Source organism: Chinchilla lanigera, unplaced genomic scaffold, assembly GCF_000276665.1.
Source record: "Chinchilla lanigera isolate Chin_1 unplaced genomic scaffold, ChiLan1.0 scaffold00003, whole genome shotgun sequence".
Taxonomy (NCBI): Eukaryota; Metazoa; Chordata; class Mammalia; order Rodentia; family Chinchillidae; genus Chinchilla; species Chinchilla lanigera.
In genome coordinates, this window is record NW_004955404.1 from 10,423,145 (window position 1) to 10,449,424 (window position 26,280).

Here is a 26,280-nt window from a genome sequence, read left to right on the forward strand (position 1 = left end):
AAACTTCACATGTAGTTTCCAGGCTGGAGGTACACCTCAGTGGTAGAGTCCTTACCTGGCGTGTGGCAGGCAGGCCTTGGGTTCAATCCTCAGTACCGCCCCATCCCCAAAAAACTTAGGAACACAAAAACCTTGTTTCTTTCACTGCAAAAAACTTCAATAAAAAGAGAATTACTAGGCACAAGAATCTCTGACTTCTCTCTTTACCCACCATGTAATCCTGGATGAATCACTCATTTGTGCAACTCCAGTGTGTTTTCTCCTGTCAACTGAAAAGTTGGCTTAGAGGAGCCAAGTTCCTGCAAATTTTTAAATGCTGTGTTTTTTTCTTCAAATGTGAATTCATGCAAACATTTAACAGATTTGTTTGAAATCTAACCTCATTTACTCACGTAATGGAAGTATGCTAACTTCACTGCCCATTTGTGTACCAGCTCCTTGCCCTGAGAAAATTTCAGGCATTTCATGACGTTTAGTAAATGAACTCCAACTCAAAAGGTTTTGAGTCAGAGGAAACTTTATAGCAGAAGATAAATTCCTGGAAACAAATACACACTGCCATATACTGATGGAGAAAGAACTGTGAAGAATTAAACATTTTTTTCAAAATATTGACATTACTATTTTAAAATATCGCCTGGAATTATACACTCAAGAATTCATATTCAGTAACAGAAATTAACAACAAAAAGGGCTGATCTAACTATTTTTAAAATGCCAGTTGCAGGAAAAGTATACATTCAATTACAGTTACAACCTGAGATCTATTAAAAATGAAATGCAAGGGGCTGGGAATGTAGCACAGTCCCAGGTAGAGTACTTGCCCAGAATGTGTGAGGCCCTGGGTCACTCTCCAGCATTGCAAAATACAAAATAACATAATGAAGTTATTAAACATATATAAGTATATAGAATTAGAGTACCTCAATGAAGATCAAATTTTAAATGTCTTAGTAAATTCAAACCTATAGCCTGATAGACTCTACTAGTATGTGGGTTACAATTTTAAGATGTATTCAATGTCCATGTTATTGATCATTTGTAACTAAATTAATGAAATGTGAACACATATAAACAGTACCAGTTGGAAAAGCTATCAGAACCTTAGGAATATCCCACTACAGTGATGGGGTTCAGGATATGCTACCCCAAAATATGCACCTTAGCATATGGAGTATTTTTTAAGTTGAAGGAATTCAAGAAATGGCAGGTGCTGGAAAGAGTCTCTGACCTTCTCCTGTCGCAAGTACTGAAACCTCATAAGAGAAGTACCTGGCCTACACCAGGCAGAAGGAGCACCCTGACATCCAAAAATGCCTAGAGGAATCTGTCAGTTTGCACACTTCGATCATAGCCCTTTATCCTGTGACATTTCCCATGATTCTCTACTCTTCATCAAGCCTTTCAAATCAATCCTTTGGTTCTTTATTTCCTTATGAATGCTTCTGGGTCAGGTAAAACCCATATTAGATAAATATGTGTGTTATGCTTTTCCCTTGTTAACCTGCCATTTGTTACAGGGGTCCTATCTGAGAACTGAGAAGAGTAGAAGAAAAGGATATTCTTCCTCTGCTAAAACAGGCTGTAAAAACATTTCAGATAGGCAGGTGATACACCTAGATGAGCCAGTTGCCTTGTTGTTGCATAAACATACCATACTGACCCTGTTTCACTTTTCTCACATGCAGCCCTTACACCTATGTGCTTCAGTTTCCACTGCTGATTAACTTCTTGGCATCTTTGAAGGTGTTGATTTTTATCTATGTCCAAATATAATATTAATTTGTGTTTGCTTTACTGGTTATCGTTTTTTTAATCACACAAATGAAACTGATGAGCTTGAATATAATATTCCTCAAATCTGACTTTTAAGAGATGGAAATCATGCTCTTCTCAGTGGAGGACAAAAATGACTTTTAAAGTTGAAGAAAGAAAAATAAAAATAGAGTGTTTGCAAGTACGTAGGGGAAGAAGAGTTGGAGGGAACAGAGGAAGGGGAGGGAAGGGGACAGAAAACAAGAACTAAGATGTGTTATGTCTATGTACAAACTCCCTACGACAAACGTAATCATGGACTACAAATATGTACTAATAAATGTTTTCAGTGTCTTTTAAAGTTCTTTTTTTATTGCTTAAAAAATACAAACCTATATTATTTACTTTGTCTTTTCTTAAGAATATGAGGAAACTTGAAACACTATGTTAATCAAGCCATTTTTATATCCTAAAATTATTTTAACAAGTAAATATTTTAGAAATTTAAATGTATTTTATTTTATAAATTGTCAAAAGTGACATGTGATTCAATAAAAGTAAAAATACCTTTCACCATAATAAAATTAATACTACCATAATAAAATTAATACCACACTTATTAGGATAGCTAACCAACTAAATTCAACTAAACTTTACTAATAATGTTACTGAAAATTTAACAAAATATAAAATACAAATAAATATAGTTTTCAATGTAAAGATTTTCAAAGTTTCCAGGGGCTAGTGGTGTAGTCCAACAATACAGTGCTTGCCTAGCATGGGCAAGGCTCTGACTTGATTCCAGCATAACAAACAACAAAAACAACAATAAAAAACTTTAAATTATGCAAGATATATTTATTCTGCTTCCAGTCCACTCATAATAGTCTTTTGCTTCTTCAAAAGCACACCACTGGTATAGTAAGCAATTTTGTTTTAAATAGAACTAAGCAATTTTCTTTGCAATACCAATTATCTTTCAAGGTAGTGGTAGGGCTGACCTCTTCCACGTGGACAGCGGGAGGATGGTACCTCCCGCCCTATCCCACCCCAAGACAGGGCACAGTATTTGACTGCTCCCCTAAAGGGATATAAACCAAACGATGCCCAGAAGTGATTGAAAAATCTTGCAGGCTGAATCCTAAGAATCAGTGCATAATTCCCCACACTCCTTTTCTTAGTTACTTTGACACAGTAACTAGAAATATGGTCAGTTTGAGCCTCCTATTAAAGACAGCTCCCATCAGACACAATGGGAAAATAACATTGTAAGAAATAAACCTTTCATATTTTATGAATGATTTTGAAGTAGATGTTATTTTACAATATTCTAGCTGATCATGACCAATATATTAAATTATGTTGAGTTATGTTACAATAAGAATGTGAAACTTTTTTCTTTCCATCAAAGACTTACAGTGAGCCAAGAACTTAATAGTATAAGACTCGTTTGAATCTGTACTTAGTATCAGTAACATAAAATGATCCTTTAGAAAATGATCTCTTAGAAAAACATCTGAAATAATCATTCCCAACTCTAGTGGAAGATTGAAGCTTGATAATTAAAACATAATTTGCAAAGCAAAAATTTACTTTTTTTTGCTAATGTAAAGAACTAAAGAGATTCCTCAGTGTATTTATTGTATAGATGAGTGTTTACAGAAAAAAATACAAAACTGGATTTAAAGAAAGTTCAACCTGAAATTTCTTCACTGTGTTTCAGAGATTAGGGGCATTACATTCATCACAATGAACTTTCCACAGTAACTAGACAATCACTCAGCTCATTCCACTGTCTCTCCCACTGTGGGAAGCATGTACTTCCAGACGGTGCTGGGTTTGGCCATACATTTTGCTCTGGCCAATGAAAAATGGGCAAATATGAGACAAAGCTTAATATGTTCCCATCTTGAACCACCAGTGGTACATGCCTAACTGTCCTATTGGGTGGCCTGTGCCACCCAATGGGACTGTCCCATGGTGCCTGGTGATGAATGCGTTAAATGTGCTTGTATGGGTTGCCTCACCCTCCAGTTCTCCTACCTCCTGTTATGAAAACAACATGCTCCTGAAGGTAGCTGTCCCTCCAGCCTGGTCCCCAAGAAGAAACTGTGCAGAGGAAACCCAGTCCTGACTCATAAGGAGAACCAGGACCAGCTGGGCCCAGTTCAGGCCTGGCTCAAGCCAGCTCAACACAGTGGAACCAAGACCAACTTTCACCTAACTGCACACAGCCACAAGAACTCTGAACTTACTTTACCCCAGAAAAAAACCGAATCCTATACATTTCCTTAGGCATTTCCTCCCAGAGGCAACTACTTATTTTAGGTCTCTCCCATTTCTAAGGTGCCTCTTTGCAAACAGATATAATTATACATCATCACCAAAAAGCCCAGAAAAAATTTCATTAAGTTTTGATCTAATATCTAGAAAAATATATTTGATAGCCACTAAAAGTTCCTTTAAGTTGTAAACCACAGAATGTTATACTAATGAATAAAAAGCAAGAATTATCTTATTTTTCATGAAACGAAGATCATATAGTTGTATTATGCTTATACACATGCACTCATAAAGGGTCTAGTTTGGATTATGTCACCATTTTGAAGTGAATGAAGAATTATAACAATTTGATATTTGGAATTACATTTCCTAGGGGCTAAATTTGTGATAAGCATAATCACTATTTTGTTTAATTATAACAAATTAATCTGGTAAACACACTGGCTGAATTTTTATGGTATTCTATTATGTAACTAGTTTGTAAAACATGTATGAAAGGCACATGTCAACATATATTTCAATATTTTTTATATGCAACACTCTAATTTATTTAAGACTTTTACAACTATGAGAAAGTGTTTTGTGAAGCCTCCCTCCTCTTATATACTTCCCCACAATTCAACAGCTATTTCCTAAAAATCTCAAGGGGTATGTCAGTGAGCCAATAAAGGCCATTACCTTTATAAAGCTTGTATCTTTTTTTTTTTTTTTTTTGGTACCAGGAATCGAACTCATGACCTCAGGCTTGCCAGGCAAGCTCTTATGCCACTGAGCTATATCCCCAGGCTCTAAAACCTGTATCTTAGTGTGAAAGGATTGAAATTAAACAAATGAACAATGAAATAAACATGAGAACTCAAATTTATGGTAAGGGCAATGAAGGAAAGAAATGCTGATATGAGAGCAAGTAACTAAAGGGTCAATTAAGAGCTAATGACTGATCTTACTTCCTGCCACAAAAACAATGAAGTCAAAACACCAGGACCACCAGTCAACTTATCACAACTAGCGATCAGCAGCTGGGCATGCAGTTCAGTGGCAAAGCACTCGCCTAGCAGGTACAAGGCCCTGCGTTCGATTCCCAGTACCACAGAAAGAAATTTTTTTTATCACATATCAAATGAGTTTACTAAAACTATGTCAAATTTATTATTTCATGACAGTGATAAAAACACTATTTCCACAAGGCATAAATTTGAGCTCAATTTAGACTTGAAAAAGATCTGTTGATTGGAAATATTCACTAGAACATACTTTACAAATTGCTCCCATAAGAGATAGAATAACAACCAAAACAAAACAAACAAAAACCCTAGTTTGAAAGACCATCTCTACCTTCATCACTGGTGATGCATCACCTGTCCTGCGATGCCCTGCTTCAGGCACACAGAATCACCTGGTGCTATCTAACCACAGAGATCAGTGCTCCAATCAATTCCTGATTTACCTCAAATGGATGCCCAATTCGCCTACCTCTCTTTCTCTGTGTTTCAGTCAATTCTTCCTCCTAATGCCAACATCTGCCGCAAATCAATTCCACATACTTCAAAATTCTGATGTCACAACCGAGTCCTCAGTCAATCTCATCTCACCCCTCCCCCATCACCCTTCCCGCACCTCCCTCTCCTCCTTCGTTCAGAGAAGAACGGAATGGAGGCTGTTCCTCCAGGGCAGTGGTGGTGAACCTGTGACACGCACACCACAGCGAGCACACAGAGCCCTGTCTGTCAGCATGGCAGCCAGGTCACCCCAGTAGCTGAGTATCAGATAACCGTTTTTTTAACCTAAACTCAAACCTCAGTATTCAGGTTTAATTGCAGAGTTGGCACTTTGCAATAAATAAGTGGTTTTCGGTCTCCACAAGGTTTGCCATCACTGCGCTGGGCTTTGCTCTCCCTCTACCCCATCTCTAATCTTCACACACTTTCTCTTTCTGGCACCTTCAGTACTATCAGCATTTAAGAATGCTCAAATTTGTCCTACTTTTAAAAAGATAAGCCCTCCCTCAACACTATGGCCCATTCCAACCCCAGTCACCAGGCTCACCTCCTGGCCCTTAGGAGAATCTCTGCGGATACTGCTCCACATGTATCAGCTCATTATCAAGTCATCATCACTAAAATTGCTCTCAATTATTTTTGGTTCATCCAATGGACATGTGTCAGCCTTTGTGTTGTTTGTACACGATCTCTCACTACTCTCTGGTACTATTGATTTCTTTATTTTAAAACAGTCTTTTTATAATTCTGAGACAACACAGTTTCTTGGGTTGGTGTTTTGTGTTTGTCTGCAGTGCCAGGATGGAATTCATGGGCCTTGTGGATTCAGCGCCAGTGTGCTACCACTGAGCTACATCCCCAGGCTGTCTTGAGCTCTTTCTCTTCTTTTTTTGAAGACTGCTCCTGTTCAGTAACCTCAGCGGATTGTTCTTCCTCTGCCCACCTTTGAAGTCTATAGCATACCTCAGGCTTTCAGCTTTCCTTCCTTCTTCCTCTCCTTTCTCAACTGATCCCTCCTTCAAGTGCCATTATATTATCAAGGATCAAATCTCTACCCAGTCTCTCTCCAGAGCCACAGGATACTGCATGCAAAGACCCAGGCAACATCTCCAGATCTCTCCAATAACATGTGTGGAATTAGGCATTTCTGAGTTTTCGCTCCGTACCACATTTTAGCAAGCAGCACTATTATCTAATCAGCTGCCTTACTGGTGTGGGCATATCCCTACCTCCTCTTCCTTTTTATCCTCACTCTGAAACACAGGATTATGGTGACACGGCTTACATTGTTGGAAGTGTGAGATCAGGAACCACAGCTGGATTCCTTGGTCTGAATCTCTGCTGTCACTGGCTGTGTGACTTTGGGAACAGTAGCTAACCTCTCTGTATTTTAGTTTTCTTACATGTAAAACAAATCAATAATAGTACTCAGGCTTTCTAGGATTGATGTAAAGATTAAAGTAAATAACTGATGTCGGCTGCAATTGCTGTCACATGACATACTGCATTTGGAGAACTGAGCACAGTTCCATCTCCTACACACGCTCCTGCTCCTGCGCCTGCAGCCTCCTGACAGTCTCTCTCTAGGCTTGCATCTTTAAATCTGTTGCCCAGGCGGAGGCGAGGGTGGTGGTCTCCCTAGGAGGCCACTCCGTCACGCTGCTGCAGGAAGGCCCTCTGTGTCTCTCCGCATTCTCCAGGTCAGTCACACGATGCCAACAAGGCTGCCAGCCCCCGTGCCTGGGCTCTCCCTGTCCCCTCATAGTTCACCTCTTGTCACCTCTCTGCCAGCCACGAGCTCCCTTACTCCAAGCCTCCCATGGCCCAGCAATATGCTACTTTCCCATTTCCTCAGACACTCCATATACCTGTTAGTTTTCTTTGTGGTTTACACTATGGCTTGGAAACTCTGACCCTTTACCTTGCCCCCTCCCTGCCTGCCTTCCCTGGGTCTCAGCATGGCCACTAGTTCCTTCCCGAAGCCTCCTCTGCCAGCCACAGATCCAGGTCTGAGGTTCCGCTATTTGTTCTCCACAGTTCCCGCTCACTCTGTCACCACTCACTTGTTCTATGTTATTGATGCAGCCTTTGTTCTTGTCACCTTCAACAGGTGACAATCCACAAGGCGTCGGGTATACCATCTCTCCTGATTACACTGTTTCTCCAGGGCTGTGTCACTGCACACACTAACTAACCAGTCGCTAAATTATTTCATAACTAAAATGATAAATGCATCGTGACAACAAATAAACACAAACTCATCTAATGGGTGAGTCACTGATCGAAGACATTTTAACAGGTGGCCTCACTGTTCATTTCAACTATAAATGAGCTTGAGAAGCTAACAGTATCACACCAAAATGAGTAAAATAATTCTTAATATTTGTTTGGTTGTAGGAATTTGACCAGGGCCCAGAACAGGTTATACCACACATTAGTACACAAAGGGTTATAAAGTTGAAACAAACTGAAGCTGAATACCTGGTGTCAACATTAAATGTTTTATCCTAAGTAAAATTCTTTAGAAAGTGACAGAAACCAGTGGATAATACTAAAAATCACTTGAAGTCTTAATTACAGTATTTGCCAACTCTAATACGCTAACAACCAATGCCATTTAGTTTTTCATTTCCAAAGTAACTGAATTTTACAACTTATTTTTGTTCTTCACTTAGTGCCATAACAAGTTACTTGCCTCTTAAGCACAACATGACTGAGCCATTTAAGAGGGTTCAGGTGCAGCTGTGCACCCAATTAGACAGGCAATTTTCCAGATTACATGGGCAGGATCCTCACATCTTTATGAAAATGCAGTCCTACGGTTCAAAAGCGGAGTATGCTACCCACTGAAAAGGCTGCATTTAAAAAGTAAACAGATCAAGCTGTGCAAGGTGACTCTTCAGACTTGATTTTTCTGCAGCCTTGTTTATCTGACACCCGCCCGCCAGATGTCAAGCTGATTTGGATGTGTTTGCTGTGAAAGGGTACTCTTCAGTTTGGGATGGGGAAGTCACATTAGGATAGCAAGTTACTTCTGAACCCCCTTCCTTAATACAAAAATAGGGAGAATTATCCCATTCTCTGAAACATGATAGTTAAGGAGCAGTGAAGTTAGCATGAATTCTTAGAACCTGAATAAAATGTTTTGAGTGAGCTCATATTTTGATACTAGCAAAACATGTACTTTCTAACTCTCCTATATAGTACTCTCTGGATAGTTTATACATCTAAAGAAGAAAAATGTAGGTGGAAAATGGTTATCTCATCATAATTTTAAGGAGAATTTCTCCATTTTAGCACTTTTTTTCATATGGATAGGCACCATTTATATTTCTTTTGTTATAAAATCATCTTTGAATGCTTTCATCTGGATTGTTTTTTTACATTGATTTGTAAGAGTTCTTTATAGGCAAAAGATTTACCCCTTTGTGAATAAAATGAATTGCAAAATTTCCCTCGGGTTTATTGGCTTCTCTGTTGGCTTTACTTATGATGGATTTGTATTCTTTGTAGAACAATTTTACATCATTTTCTTAGCACTATCTTGATTTATTTTCCTAGTAATTTTTTTCTGAAATGGAAAAATAATTTTATCAAGAATATACATATTCTTGCCAAAATGAAGGAAATTCGTGTTTACATGTTTTTCTTTGTAAAAATCTACTGACAGAAAATAAGGTATTTTCCTCAAATATAACCTTTTTTCCCTGCTTTGTTTAGTAAACTTTGTAAAGCTGGAGGAGAGGGAAGTCTAGGTGAAAGAAGTGTCTGACAAGAAGCCGTTCACATGATCATAACATTCAACTGCTGTCAAAAGAAAAAAAGTGGAAGGAAAAGTTTGAAGTATAATATATCATACAACTATAAAAAACTTACCTCAGTTTTCCATCGTTTACCACATACTCCAAGTCAATTTTCTAAATAGGATTATAGTCCTTCATTATAAGTTCTTAACGGTGCTGTAATACTCATCTTAAATGCACTACAAGTATGTTCTCTGCTAGCTGCCAACTGTGCATTTCAAATACAGATAATTTTTGTAAATAAAAAGCCTAGACAAGGGATAAATGTAATAGCTAATTGAATTCATTTTCTGGTGTTCTTTTCATGATCAAAAACAAGAGCTGATTCTAAAAATTGACAATTGAGGGAACAGGATAGATAATACTCTAAGTTTTTTTCTAGGAAAAGTGCTCAAAAATTATTTAAAAGAATAATCATGAGACTTATATTCCTAAAAATTTAGTAACTGCATGATTTATCATTATTTTCTATTAATAGTATAAAAGGAACAGAGATGCACATATAAAATGCACATAAAAGCTCTTATTAGAGACATATTTAAGATCCTTTAACAATTTGAGAATATAAAGCTATTTTGTGTATAAGATTATTTATTGATATTCTAAGTTTATTTAATTACTTTTTAATGAAAATGTTATACAGAAATGCTTGAACAGATTATTTAAAGCCGAATTTTCAAAATACTACTTAAATATCAAAAGAAACAAAAAAAAAAAATTGGTGGAATTTTTTTTAGTTAAGAAGTCTAGAACAAAAGACATGGTAGAAGAACAAAGCGGAAAGGACTGGTTGCATCATAAAAAGAAAACTTGAAAGAATGCGTATATAATTATTTCTTATTATGCATCCATATGTAATTATTATTTTTTATTCTTATGTTCACCACCATACCCATTCTTTGAGAAGAAAAATATAGGGTGGTAATTGCAATGATATGAATACTACAAAACATGTCCCTCCTTCCGCCACAGGCATCCAAAGATAATTTTATAACAACCAAAGCGAATGTTACTAAGAAAACAAAAGTACAAATTCTTTCAGACATAAAATCTTATCTACCTCAAACTTCATATTGCTCTGAAAAAGATTACATGTATAAAAGAGTAAAATCATTGCTGAAAGTCACTATTTTGAATTTTATCACCAATTTGATCTACAAAAAGTAATGGGATTTTTAAAAATACTAACTGTTGCTCTTATCTAGTAGCTCTAACTGAAAGAGAAATATTTTGTGCATTATCCTTTATATTAACAGTGATTTATCCACAGCCCAATACAGCTAAATTTCCATAATTGTATGATCATCTCTCCGATCCTTAGTTTCCAGATCTGTAAACTGGGACTATTAGCATCTACCTATCAGGTTTACTGCTAGGACTCAATGAAATAATGCATGTAAAATGCTTACCACAGAGGCCAAGACAAGATAAAATTTCAGTAAAGGTAGACCAAAGTTAATTAGCTGCTTCATCAACATACCCCTGCATAGGCTAAAATAAGTATTATAAACAATAATGTAACTAGAAAGATAGAGATTGTTGCAGTAATGCGAACCTTTTAGAGCTTTCTTTAATAAAAGCTCACTGTAGCATGTGTGCCGTAGGTTCTGCCACCACTGGGCCCTTGTGTGTGCTAGGCAACGCCCTGCTGTGAGCCATAACCCCAGAACTCACTGAGGGAAGAGACCAGGGCTGGGGCAAAAATGGTCACACAAGTGGACAACCTGTCAAATCCTGTCAAAACCCTGAAACCCAGGGTACCGGCTCAGAACACAGAATCCAAGATGACTGTGTATCCTGAGCACTGTACACAGAACCAATCAGAAGAGTGCTATTTTCAATAACTCATTTACATCTGTCATGAAACCAAGCAAGTCTTCAATAGGCCAGTTTAAATCTGGCACGAGGCCAAGTGAGTTTCTGATAGGACAGATGTCCCAAAGCCTTATTTGCGTGAGGGAGAAGCCTGACCAGGAATTGCAGAACAAGACTTCTCCCTACCCTCATGGCAACTCTGAGTCTGTTCACCAAGCTGCGCTCACTCTGCAAAGCATATTTCCCTTCTAATTTCAATCAGTGCGTACTCCTGTTACCTTTTTCTGTGTGTCCTGCCCAACTATTTGTTTAGGACACCAATAATGTGGAAAGAATTTCCCTGAGACCCATCATTCTGGTAACTTCATCATACATATATGTTTATTCCTGGGTTTTAAATTGTATTCTAGAACTCTACATGTCCATCTACATGCAAGTATTACACTGTCTTGATTATAATGCAATTTTTTAGTATGTTTACAACAGGGAATCTGAAACAAGCACACAGAAGTTACAGCTCTAAGAAGCAAGCTGGGCAGTGTTCTCACTCAGGCAAGGCATTGCTTAGAAAAACACTGCATAACGTTAGCAGACTGCAGTATGATTCAGTGGTGACTCCATACACAGCTGAAAGTCTACAGTTTTATAACATTAACCTTCCCTGTGGAAGACACCACAAGCGTAGCACTGATGCTTTTCTACTTATTTATAAAATTTGTTACTCAACCTGATATACGGTTGTGTCCATTTATAAAAGTATTGTTTATTTTTTTTTTTGTTTGTTTGTTTGTTTGTTTTCCGGTACCGGGAACCGAACTCACGACCTTGCGCTTGCCAGGCAAGCGCTTTGCCGCTGAGCTAAATCCCCAGCCCCTAAAAGTATTGTTTAAAAATAATCATATAGATAGGAGAAATGTAAAGAATGACAAGTTTGTGAGTAAAGATGTCATAAAATAATTGTTTAACTCCATCCTGATTTCTACTTTAAGAGAACCCAGTGAAATATGTCTCAGAACTAAAACTTTAGCAAACAAAATGCATTATGAAATGTAAAGAAAACTATGGTGCCTACCCTTCATTCATGAATTAATCTCATTCATTTGTGAGTCTGACTACCACACAAGAATGTTAGCTTCTTTGGAGCCCTGCAATTGTCTGGCACACAGTAGGCGTGTAAGAAGTATTGAAGAAATGAATTCACGTGAACCCTCAACTTGTGGTATTTTCCTCACTGACACCAAGAAATTGCTATGGTTCTCAATTTCAGTGAAATCGTATTATTTTGATTTTCATGTCCTATTTCAATCTTCTAATAAAAAGTCATTTGATCAAAACAAAATGACATCTCAGTGCTACTTAGCTATGAGAAATATAGGTAAACGTACTGCTCATTACACTAAATGTACAGCAGCTTCCTTGAACTCAGGCTGAAAATACAAAACCATACAAATTAAAATGGCAGCACTCTGTGGTATGTACCTGGCAATGTCCAATCACAGGCTTTAAACATATGACTCATATTGGGACATACACATTTGAAATTTTACTTTGTTCATGACAGTCCAGAATTCAAATTATTGTGTTCTCCTATGGACATTACCCAAGTTCTCTAGAACAAAAAGAACACTATAAGGTAAACTTAGCCTCAAAAATGTTACACAACGTAGAACCTGAAGATAATGTTACATGATGCTCTGGATCTCTTGTTTAAAAAGAATGATTATGTACCGTAGTTGTCATGCTTGGAATTATAATTAAAGATGTTCTCTATAACTAAGGTAAAAATATTACTTTTCAGTAAACACTAAAGAAAAACCAATAAAGTATCAGGAACTGAGTTTAGTATGTGGCTAAATCTAGGAATGAGTTTCCTAATTAACATTAAAGGACAAAGTTCCCTTTACATTCCACTCCCTTAAGAAAATGCATAGCTATGCTATAAATTTGAAAGAAGAGAATCACTGAATAGTTACTTAGAAACAGTTTTAAATATTGATAATTTCAAGATTACCAAATGAAGAAATAAAACTCACAGAGAATGTTGACCCACTGCTCGATGTTACCACAGTATGCTCTTCATCATGCAGCTTTACTGAGAGCTCCCACTTAGCCACGTCAGGTTTCATAACAGGAACTCTAAAACAGAAAAGGGTTAGTAATTGTAACTCTTAATAATAATGACTGTATATTGTCTCTCAATAAACTAACGTTCCTTTGGCATTATGTGTGTGGAAGAAAACTGCCTAAGAATATATTTTAGGACATTTTATTTTAAAAGGTTCCACCCTTGGAGAAAAGGTTTCAGACTTAAACTAGAGAATTAAAAAACAGAAAAGCACTCTGGGATAACTGTGGTACCATCATCTCTTCCAAGTACTATCATCTACTCTAAACTTGAGGTCCTTAACTGTGACAGTCCACAACTAATTTTCCTTAAACAATATTAATTTTTTCAATTTCTTTACTGTTCAAGACAGTTTTTAAAATACAGTAAAATGAACAATTATGTCACACTCCTTAAACTACAGAGACATCAAATGAATCACTGAGTCAGCACAGAATTGTTGCCATTGAATTGTTTTGGTTTGGTTTTGTTATTCATAATTGGTGACAATAAAATCATACTAAAGAGTCATGTCCATGCATTATTCTACTTCTAGGATAGAATGCTGCTTCATAAGTCAATTAAAAAATTACCTTAGTGTATTAGCTGAAATATAAGCACAAGGAAAAAGTAAATCAAAATTAAATGACTTACAAGTTCAGTCAATACTAACTGGTTTGTGCTAAGTTTTGGGGTATCAAAAAACAAGTAAGATGTGGTCTTTATTTGGGGAACTTATACAAGGTCTATGTCTTTTCTAATCTTGATTTTCCCCAACACCTAAAATCCAAACAAGGCTTCTGTATCTCTGAATGATACTCATCTTACACAGATTTTTCTGGTGTATGGTCAGTATTACATTGTTCAGAAAACCTAGGTAAAGCAGCCATCCATCAAACCAAAAACTTTAGAATACAAATGTATTTCCCAAAATATTTTCAAAGGTAACAAAAATGTAATGATTTCAGAATCAATCTAATTTAAATATTATGTATTTACATTCCTTATATTTGTGAAGTATTATTTACTAAGCACTAAACATTAGCATTTTGTAGTATCCAGGCTGAAGTTTAAGCCACAGTTCTAAAAAGGCCTGCAGGTTACATTTTCATTTATGCATCAAAACTTCAAAAGAATTCTGTTTCTCAGTATAAAAATAGTCTAAAAAACCGTGACTATTGAGCCAAGGATATAATTCAGCAGCACAGTGCCTGCCCATCAAGCACAAGGTCGTGAGTTCAATTCCCAGTACAAACAAAAACAAAAAGAAAAACAAAAACAAAAAAAGACACAAATTTAAAAAAACTGTAATCATGATATTACTTCCAGTCATACTATCTAATGCAAGATGATTAATAATTTAGGTAAATATTTGTATTTAGCTCACTATTTGATCTGTTTCCTGAAGATGAAGAAATACTTTGAACATTTTGGATGGAAAAAAATAATAGGAGACTAAAAAAAAAAATGCATGAAGAATAACATACACTGTACACACAAGCTTGGAAGATGCTTTCGTGGCAGTCTGGAAAGGACTGTTTCAGAGGACAGAGCTTCACACAGGAGTGACGGAATGGGCAGGGGCTTCAGGGAACAACACAGGAGAAAGGAGAGGCGGAGAAAGCACGTGAGGTGTGGCAAACAAAAGCAAGGGAATGCTTTGTGCACTAATCTTCTCTTAGCGCTTACATTCCAGAGGGCATTTATGTGTTCCTACGTTTGTCTCTCCTACCAGCCTGTGAGCCCCTGTAAGACCACTCTTGTTTCTTTTTTAAAAAACTGACTCGTGAGGGGGCAGGGTGCAGATGGAAAGCAAGGCCTGCACACGCTTGCTGAGTGATCTGCCACTGAGCTACACCCCCAGTGCCTGCCTTACTTTCATATCCCCAGCCCCCAGCACAGGCTGAGGAGAAAAGGCTGAGGAGCACCTGCTCTGTGCCAGGCCTGGGCAGCAGAGGCTGACCTGCCCAGGGAGAGATGAGCCTGGAGCTCCCGGACACTTCCTGAGGACCATGAACTTCATGTGTCACCTCATCAGACATCACCATTGGTCACCTACAACAGCAAAACTACCTGCCCTTTTGGGGATATTGTGACGATGGAAACAGACACAGCTAGGATTATGGTGCAACCTGGCTTTCTCAGATCTTTGCTTTCCATGATAAATATGTGGCTGCCATGCTCGTGATCATTCTATGGTTTTCCGCTTCACACCAAGTTGTATCTTAAGCTATCTACCATTCAAGTTGCTTAAAAGTTATGCCCCACTCTTTGTGCCCAATTTTGTTTCTGATTGCTGTCAATATACTTGGGATATCTGGTTGGGCTGGTGTCTTAAACCAAACTAACAGGAGACAGAGGACTAAGGACTCCAGCTCTGCTGAATCACAGAAGTTGGTCAAAAACCCAGCTCCGCCATTACATCCAACCCTGAGCAAACTATTGAAGTCTCAGTTCCTATATATATCAAATTAGGGTAATTATCACCTGCATAAATAGGTTTGTATTGAGGATTAAATTAAGGCATGTAAAGGCTAACTCTGATTACGCTGATTAGTAAAGTCAGGCCTGCACTCCTCTCTCCTCCATCCCTAACAGAACCCACTCTCTTTACAGAAACTTTGGCTCCCTCTCCCCTCTGCTCTCCAGCAGATTCTTCACATTACCTCCCTCAGAGATTGCTTTTTAATTACAGCATAAATTCAGCGATCTCCCTTCCGCCTAACCTATACTACATGCTGTAATAGTTTTCAAAGTTTAGTGGCCTGAAGTATGCAAATCTTTCAAATGAATGTTGAGATCTTTGCAGAGATGTAATCATCCTCTGCTTCCAGAGAAGGTGGGAAGCTACTGAGCTGACATCCTGTTCCAACCCAGGACACACTTTCCCACAGAAAGCAATCTTGCAGATGGTGGTGGAACATAGTTGCCCGTCTTCAGGACCTAGCTACTATTTATTTTTCCGTTGTTTTATTTTGATCCACATCTGTTTCATATATGTTTCAGCTTGCCCCAGGAAGGACCTTCTGAACCAGCACACATTTCTGAATGAAAGCCCTGAGATCTAAGTTGAAGCTAGTTCTCTTCCCAGCAATGTACCTGAGATGTCCTCTGGAACCAACATTACATCTGCAGAGGGATCAGAGCAGAATGGATAGGCTACAGACTGCCACTTCTTCTGGGCACATAATTTCTGACCGACTTGCACTTTTCTAATGATTTCTTTTACCATGGTATGTGAAGAGGATGTAGGAAAGAAACTTTACTGTTAAACAAGACCTCAAGATTCTAACAGTTCTGGCTTTACATAGGTTTGAAAGTAGTTTTGTGTAGGTTTTAAAATAAACTGGGTGGCTTGAACATACATGCCAGGTGATGAGCAAAATATAAATATGCTCTGAAGTAGAAACAGACTATAATAAAGTATAAAGATAATAATACATACAAACCTGAAAATATATATACTTTATTTCTGAAAAAAATCATTGTAAGTATGTTACTAGTAATTACTTTGAAACAATAAGCATAAACATGTTTATAACGGTAACTATTACCTAAAGTTGATAGTAACAACCTAAAGTTATATTTTATTTTTTAATTAAGTTTACTGGTACACTTTAGATATATAATGATCATATTCATCCATTATATTTTAAATTTTAGAAAAGAACTGTACACACCCATGAAATGCAAAATAGTCCAAAGGAAAATTTTTATAACTAATTCTCTGAAAGGGGAAACTGGAGGTGCCGGAACTTCAGCTGGCTACAGTAACAATACACAGAATGTGGTCTCCTCTGCTGAAATGTATTCCTACCTGAGGCTGCCATGAGACCCAGAGTTCAGACTTTGCAACTTCAATGTGCAACCTGCAAAGTTTATCTGAAGCTACAACTTCAAAAACAAACAAAATCCAAAAGAACCCAGTGAAGAAGAATTCACACAAACAGCATCCCACAAGGAAATCAACAGCTGTCACCCAAGCCTGTCTACTCACCCAGCCAGGATGAGTATGCTCAGTAAAACTTACTTTTTATTTATCTTATGGTGAAAAACTGTCAGCTGACTGCCACTCATCTTAACACAATGCATTTAACTTGCTGGAACATTGCCATTCCAGTAGATTTTTATCTTCAGTTTGCAAGGACCATGATCATCTCAAAATCATATTATCAGACAGTCAGAAAAGCTGGTTTTCAATTGGGACACTATCTATACAGAGTAAAATCCTCAGTTAAAAACAATGTTAATGGTCAAAGAATAATGAAGAATCACTTCATCATAACTTTAACAGTGGGTGGTCTGTAAACTGATCCAGAATAACATGCTGCATTCCATAGCCACTGAGGTCAGTTCCTGCATACAAATCTTTACAGGAAAAAAAAAGGCCTTCAGAAAGTGGCCCATTCATCTGAACCAAGTTCAGAGAATCTCCAGCACAGGGAAAAGCTATGTTAAGCAAGCACAGAGATGTATTCAGTGGGGGTAGTCAGAATCAGCTACATGGAGACTACAAAGGAGCCCTCCCATGGCTCATGAATAAGTCGAGGAAATGATCAGGAAAAAAAAAGAGAAAGATGTTTAGACAGATGGCTCACTTAAAATGCCTAAGACAAGGCATAAGCAATTTTAATGAAACTTTAGATCTAGTATATGAATTGTTTCTTATTTCCCCCGAGTAGGGGGGAAAATAAACAACTCCAAGAAAGACAAAAATTCAGCAATTTGCTGAAAAACCCATTTTCAGCAAGCTTAGAGGAAGAGTCACAAATGCATGTTTTAATAGTACAATATATTCATATAAAATTCTTCACAGAACCATCAGCTATCAAAATGAATATAAAAAGCATGGAATGAACAGATTAAAGGAATTTTACACAGAAGTCTACTGCCAAACCAAACGAAAGTCTATGCCTTAATATGTGAGAACCTACAACAGTCCAACGTTAAAGTTCATCACCACAGGCAAAAGACAAAAGCAGAATTTTCAGAAAACCTCTTCAAAAGCTAAAAACTGACATAGAGAAGGGTGAGAATTTTGCCTACATGTAATTTAAAACCTGTATGTCTAAACACATGAGATTGTGCAGATGAATCTACCAAGAAACTGTGCTGGAAAACAGGGTACACCTTGAGCTTGTTGTTTTAGCGTGACAGATAATTACACAAATGATAGGGGAATTTAGGATTTAATAGATGTTACTTATTGTCTTACATATTTTAATGTTATGCATATCCTATTTTCCTCTTCCACCAATAAGGGCTTAAGGTTATCAATTTAGATTTGGGGCACAGTACTCAGGAAAGGCAGTGTAGTCCAGCTGTCACTCTAGTCACTCAGTGTTACTCAAAATGTCTGATTGACAGAATGCAAATCTTCAAAAGCGGTGTGACCTTCACCCGTTACCCTCTTCATTCCTGTTCCTTATCAGTAAAACAAAGAATACCTAGCCTATGTGCTGACCAAATGAGATAGTAGATATAAAATGCTTAGCTTATGCTCGGCACATAACTGCTAAGTAGCTTAGTTTTTACCACTTATTATAATTTGTTTGGTGCAGAAATATAGGACTCTACTGCCTCTGTAATGCTATTCAATTTTTAAAAAAATAACAGTATACAATCTAAAGGAAATTAAATCAGTATATCAAAGAGATACCTGCACTCCCATTTTTACTGCAACATCATTCACCACAGCTAAAATAAGGAATCAACCAAGGTATCCATCAACAGATGAAGGATAAAGAATATATGGTGCATATTCACCATGGAATACTATTCAGCAACAAGAAGAAATCCTGTCATTTCTAGCAATGTGGATAAAATGAAGGATATTATGTTATGTGAAATGAGCCAGATACAGAAAAATACCATACGAAGGTATTCATGTGTGGAAGCTACAAAAGTTGGTTTCATAGAAGTAGAGAATAGAAAAGGGGTCAGTCACCAGAGGCTAGGCACATTAGAAGGAAAGGGGGTGGGCAGCTGGATAATGGGTACCAAATGAAAGTTACAAAGGAAGAGTAAGTTCTCACATTTCACATACAGTAGGATGACTATAGTCTACAGCAATTTATCATACATTTTATAAAGAACTACATAGATTCCAAAGTTCCCAACACAAAGAATTAAAAAATGCTTAAAGATATGGAAATGCTAATTATCCTGACTGATCATTATACACTGCATACATGCATCATATTATCACACCGAAATCTATAAATATGTGTAATGTAAAACTTACATGTATAATGAGAGGAAAATAGTTATATAATTTCCACACACTGAAACTCTCGGAAACTTCTCAGTAACTCTGTGCTGTCCATATATTATACAGTGGACCACAGATTGTATTTGCCTGTTCTAAAGCTTCAAATCAACAGACCTCTAGGGGCTGGGGATTTAGCTCAGCGGCAAAAGCGCCTGCCTGGCAAGCGCAAGGTCATGAGTTCGGTTCCCGGTACCGGAGAAAAACCAAAAAAAAAAAACAAAAACAGACCTCCGAAGTATGTGCTCTTGTGTGTGGTTTTTTTCTTTACTCAGTTTTTGGCTTCACAGTTTGTTTATATTAGTACATGTTTGCAGTTACATTAATCATGGGGAGTTAGTACATGTACATAACATGTCTTAATTTTTTACTCCACCTCTTGGGACCCTCAATGTTTTTGAAGTTCATCCATGTTCATTCTTTCTTTTTTACTTAGTGTGTTACACAAATAGATTAAAATTAGTTCATCCTTCTATTTGATGGATATTTGGGTTATTTCTATTTTAGGGTTATTATATACAAAGCTGTTACTGTATAAGTAGTCATTGTAAAAGACTGTTTTTAGGACATCTGCCTTCATTTCTTGTGAGAAGAAAACCTAGAAGTAGAAGGAAATATTGAGGTACATGAATGTTTTTCTTTAAGCTGCCAAACTCTTTTCTAAAGTACTGTAAAAACTGTTCCCACAGCAATGGAGTTGTTCTATCTCCTTGCCACCATTTCATATGGTCAGTTTTTCTGACTGCAGCCAATCTAGTAACTGGGAAACCACCTTTCATTGAGTTTAATGTGTATTTCCCTTGTGATTAATAATGCTAAGGGCCTCATGTGGTTATTGGCCATTTGTATTCAAATTTTTGCCCCCTTTTTTTTGGTACCGGGAATTTAACTCAGGAGCTTGCACTTGCCAGGCAGGCACTGTGCCTCTGAGTTACATCCCTGGCCCTTGCTCATTTTTACAGGTTGTTGGCCTTATTATTACTAATTAGTAGAAGTTCATTGCTTTGAATACAAGGTCTTGTTAAAATTTATGTATTGCAAGTATTTACCTCTCTAGTCTTATTTTTTCTTCCTACATCTTCCTTTCAGCAGAAATTTAAAAAAATAGACCAAAAAATAACAAATAAAAATTAACAGACCTTGGTTTTTAGAGTAGCTTAGGCTGTACACAAAAAATGAGTAGGAAGTTCCCACACACCCTCACCCACTCCATCCTCCCGTTTCCCTCTTCTTGTCATCATTAGCATGACATGTTTGCTACAACTGATGAGCCAGTATTGGTACATTATTATTAATTCAAGTCTACACATAACTTTAGGGTTCACTCTTTGTTATGTTCTATGGATTGTGACACATATCCACCATTATAGTATCTTACTGAACATTTTCTCTCCCCTAAACATCCCCTGTAGTCCACTTTTTTATCTAACACCTCCTCTCTGGAATGCCAAACCACCACTTAACTTTACTATCTCCATATTTATGGCCTATTTCAGAGTATCATATAGCTGGAATCACAGAATGCAGCTTTTTCAGATTGGCTTCTTTCACTTTGCAATATGTATATAAGGTCCCAACATGTCTTTTTGTGGCTTGATAGTTCATTTGTCTTTTTTGCTGAATAATATTGAATTGCATGTTTACTTGTCATTCACCTATTGATAGACATTGGTTGCTTCTCTATTTGGGCAATTATGAATAAAGCTTCAATAAACATTCATGCACAGGATTTAGTGTAGACATGTGTATCTAACTCATTTTGCTAAGTATCAAAGAGCACAACTGCTTGATCTCATAGTAAAAATGTTTAGTTCTGTAATAAATTGCCAAGATGTCTTCCAGTGTGGCTGTACCATTTTGCATTCCCTCCAGCAGCAAATCATGTTTCCTGTTGGTCCATATCCTTGGCAGCATTTAGTTTTGTTGGTGTTCTAGGTTTTCAACACTCTAAAAGGTATATAATGGTATTTTTTGTTGTTGTTTCAATGGAATCTTTTAATAAAATCCAACTTTTTTCCTTTTGTGTTTGGTGCTTATTATAGTTTTTAACTATACTAAGGTTCAAAAGATCTATTCACGTGTTTTGTTTTAAAGGTTTTACATTTAGACCTATGACTGATTTCTAATTTTCTTACGTGGTGAAGATAAGGATGGAGTCCATTCCACAAAAATTTGTAGAACAAGTGCTTCAACTTTGTTCAGCAATAAAGTTATATATTATCTTTCTTAGGTCCTTTTGCATTTATTTTCAAAACCAACATGCCAATTTCTTCCATCTCTTCTTTAAAATACAGCAGTAAGGGAAAAGTATTAATGTAAGGAAAAGTGAAATCTTAATATTTTGTCCTCCAACCTATAAACAAGTTTTTACTTTTCCCCAACTGTGGCAATCATGTCTTTTTTGTTCAATTTGTCCCTACTTTGGATTCCCCCCTCCAAGCCCAGTACCAGGAATCAAACTCATGACCTCGCGCTTGCCAGGTAGACGCTGTGCCGCTGAGCTAAATCCCCAGCCCCGCCTACTTTGAATTTAGATAGATAACAGATTTCTGAGTTTTCTTAAATAACCAATTAAGTTATTCTAGAAAATTTCCTTTCCAATCATTATACTTCAGTATTTTTTTCATGCCTTATTACTGTGAAGAATTTATTTTGTAGTGTAGAATTTAGTTTGTTAAAATGTTTGTCTAAGTATTTTTATGCTATGTTAAACAGAACTTTTCTCATCGCTGCTAGTTTACTGGAGTACAATTTACATTTAAATGCCTTTTAAATTCTACAATCAATTGTTTTATAGATTCTAGAAGGGTTTCTATGAAAATGATTATATCTTCTGCGAATAAAACTTTTTTCTTTCAGTTTCTAAGACACCCCCCACACACACACACACACAACGGGCTAGGATCTCTAAGATAATCTGAATAAAAGGAATAAAAACAGACAACTTTCTCTTGTTCTCAATGTTAAAATGACATTCCACACTTTTTCTAGTATTCCTTGCCTGGGCTCCCAATACATGTTAGTTACATTTACTGATCCTACCCCACAAGTCACTGAGGCTCTCTCCAATTTTTTAAAATGGATTTACTGAGGTTTAATAGACAGACAGATTTTGAAAACCAGGTTTTAAACAAATTGTGAATTTGGATATAGTTGTACACTCATATCAGTGATCATAATCAAGGTGAAAAAGCTACCTATGATCTCCTTCTGCCCTTTGTGTGGCTCCTCAATTTTTGAAAATAACATTTTCTTTCATCTTTAAGCTTACTTGTTCTGTCTTTTGCCATTGCCAACATGCTTTACAGTTTATCAAGTAAGTCATCCATAGCAGATAGAGTATATTTACATCTGGAATTCCTACTTAATAATTTCTTATAATTTCCATTTCTCTGCTGATATTCACCCTGTACTCCCGCCTTTTGATCTTTACTACTTAGAATAATTTTAATAGTTGCTGTAAACTGCTTGTCCATGATTCCAGCATCTTAGTTATCTCTTATTTGGTTTCCACTGACAACTTTTTTCTCTTAACTATGGGTTACCTTTATTCTTGAATTATATGCCAAGTGAATTGTTCTTGTATGCTGGCTTGTGTGCATGTTGTAGGGACTATACACAGCATGCTATCTTCATCTGAAAAGTACTGATTTTTATTATTACAGGCAGTTACTAGTTAATAATCGAAGTTGTGGAGCATTTCTGTAGTGTCGTAATAAGGTATGTCTATTTCATTTTATTTTTAGTAAACAAAAAGTCCAAATTTAGGATTCCAGAAACACAGTGTTTCTTCCTGAGGCCTGGCCCTTTTAGTCTTTTAATGGAAAGCTTAAGGTACTTACAATACCCTAAAATTGGATTCAAAATTCTAAGCATTAAAATCTCCCTCATAGGCAACTGAAATTTAAGCTCAGTACATTCAGGATTCCAGCAGGTTTTATATTTCTGGGCTCCCTGGAGTTTTTATTGCACATATACACTTCAAGGTCAACCAATGATTTGAGGAAAGCTAATTTCAGATATGGAATGCCTGTCTGTGGCTCCCTTTTTGTTATAAGGTCCCTGCTCAACTTTTAGCAGTTCTGACAGTTCTGAACATTTTTCTCAAAGGTCTGAAGCCAGTAAGACTAGGGCCTACTACTTAGGACTAAGATTAGCCATGCCTTGATATATGCAACAGTGATTGCTCTTAGGGCAAAAGCCATGTAAAAGAGCATTTCACCCACTGTGGTTTCCTTCTTTTAGGGTCAGATTTAGTTGTTTATCCACAACCTTTAAATAGTTGCCTTTTTTTTCTAGCCAGTGTTTATAACTGATCTGGACATAGGTAGTTAGAAATAAGCTACAGTGCTGTTGTAGAAACTAGAACTTATATATTTTATTTTAACTTTTCATCATTCACATTCAAGTCAGAAGAGGGGAGGGTACAAGAGCATAGGTTCAGATGTGAGCACCACTTCTAATTCCAGGTTGCACCTCATGAGTACTTGACTGCTCTCCTTCCTTCCAAAGGCTGTTCTTGTCAATAAAGAGCAGCCGTATAAACAACACTTTAGAGTTATGAGAAGACATTTTCTTAAATAAAGCTCATTAAACCCAGGAGATACAATGTTGTCACTTAATTCCTAATATTTGAACATCTCTTATACCACTGAGCATACAAATTCTTAAATACAAAATAAGCAACAAACTGCAAAAGAGCTTTAGTTTACAGAGAATTCACAGGATAAATTCAACCCATATGGAGTGTTTAATTCAACAATTTTCAGTATATTCAGAGTTGTGCACCTACCACCACAGTAAGCAGTTTTAAAACACTGCATCATTCTTGTATCCTGCACTCTTGCAAACTCATTTAATAGTCCTAATAAATGTTTTTGTGACTTGTACAAGATCACATCATCTGCAAATAGTTTAGCTTCTAATTTAAATATCTGCTGTAGTTTTATTATAAATGATCTTCATCAGTCTGAGGAACTTGCCTTCTATCCCCGGTAGGTTAAGGTTTTTTTTTTTTTTTTTTTTTCTTTCATGATGAAAGGATGATGCGTTTTATGAAATGTTTTCACTGCATAAGATAATCTTAGGAATTTTACCTTTTATTTTGTATGATGTATGAATATATGATGTATGAAACTGATTTGAGAATGTTAAAACAACATTATAAACCTAGGAGAAATCTCATTTGATTATGGTAAATAACTATTTCATATATTCTTGAATTCAATTTGTTAGCATTTTTTAAGGATTTTTGCATTAGTATTTATGAGAGATGTTTGGTTTTACTTTGCCATTGCTATTCTTTGCTTTGAGAGAGAGTTTCACTATGTAGTTCAGGCTGGCTTTGAACTCACTATGTAGCCCAGGCTGGCCTCAAAGTAATAACAATCCTCCCGCCTCAACCTGAGATTAAAGGCTTGTGCCACCATGCCTGGCTCATTTACTCTTATTCTTGCAATGATTTCATCTGATTATAGACTTAGGAATTTTTTGCCTTCCATTTTTGGAAGAGTTTCTGAAGGATTAGTGATAATTCACTTTCTTTTTTAAATGTTTCAGTGAAATCACCAGTGAGACCTTTTCAGGAAGTTCTGTGGTGACTAAAACTGTCCTTCATTCGTCTACACGTATCCAGATTTTCTATTTCTTGAATCAATGTCTGTAGCCTGTGACTAAGTCTGTCTCCACATCATTTATCTAAGTTGTTGGCATATTCACTGTATTCCCTTATAATTCTTTTCAGTTTCTGTAAGGTCAGACAGATATAGCTACTGTTTTATTCCTGATTTTAGAAATTTGAGTCTTCTCTTGGCCAACCCATCTACAGATATGTCATTTCTGGTGATCTTCCCCAAAATTAAATTTTGCAGTTAGGAACTTTCTGTATTTTTCTGTTTTCTATTTCATATATTTCCACTCTGATCTTCAGCATTTTCTTACACTTGTGTTGAGCTTAGTTTGCTCGACTTTTTCTAGTTTCCTGAAGTGGAAGATAAGGTGACTTACTCGTTTCTTTTTTCCAACATATGTGCTTATGGCACTGCTTTATGTATGCTCCATTAGCTTTTAAATTTTGTTTTTTAAATTCATTGCAAAATATTCCTAGTTTCCTTTGTGATCTCTTCTTTAATCTACTAGTTATTTAGGAATGCACCATTCAACTCCATACATTTATAAATGTCCATTGTTGTTAATGTGTAGTTTCACTGAATTGTGTTCATATAATGTACTTAGTACTATTTTATTTTATTGTATTTTTTAGTATAACAAAAGGCTTATTTGGGGAGAAAAGATGGAAAAGAAAGAAGATAAGACAGCTACCGTGAGGGGTAGGGGGCTTCAGCATGGAAAGCCCAAGGCCTCTTATCCCTGGCTCCTTTTACTGGGGGCTGGTGCCTTTCTTATCTCCCAGGTGGGGCTTGTCCGCATCGCACTTAGTACTATTTTAATCCTAATAAATTTACCGAAGTGTGGTTTATGGCCTATCATACAATATAGTAGACATAGTCTGTTCTGCAGAATGCTAAACATGCCCTTGAGAAGCAGTATATATGCTACTGCTGTTGAACAGACTGTTCTATAGATGTCTGTGGGTCTGTTTTGTTTATAGTGTTACCCAAGACTACTACTTCCTTGCTGATCTTTTGTCTACTTGTCCTATCCATTATGAAATGGGGTATAAGAGTTTTTATTTATATGCCGGGCATGGCAGTACATGCCTGTAATCCCAGCACTTGGGATGCTGAGACCAGG

General features: G+C 36.7%; 1 protein-coding gene across 4 annotated transcripts in view; it reads right to left on the minus strand.

Moving 5' to 3' along the window:
• Pcca (propionyl CoA carboxylase, alpha polypeptide) overlaps positions 1-26,280 on the minus strand; it is a 401,509-nt gene that overhangs the window by 105,505 nt on the left and 269,724 nt on the right. For all 4 annotated transcript variants that reach the window (XM_005374054.2, XM_013516015.1, XM_005374053.2 and 1 more), the window contains exon 19: positions 13,189-13,291. In XM_005374054.2, coding sequence (XP_005374111.1) covers positions 13,189-13,291 — 103 coding nt within the window. The remainder of the gene's footprint in view (positions 1-13,188; positions 13,292-26,280) is intronic.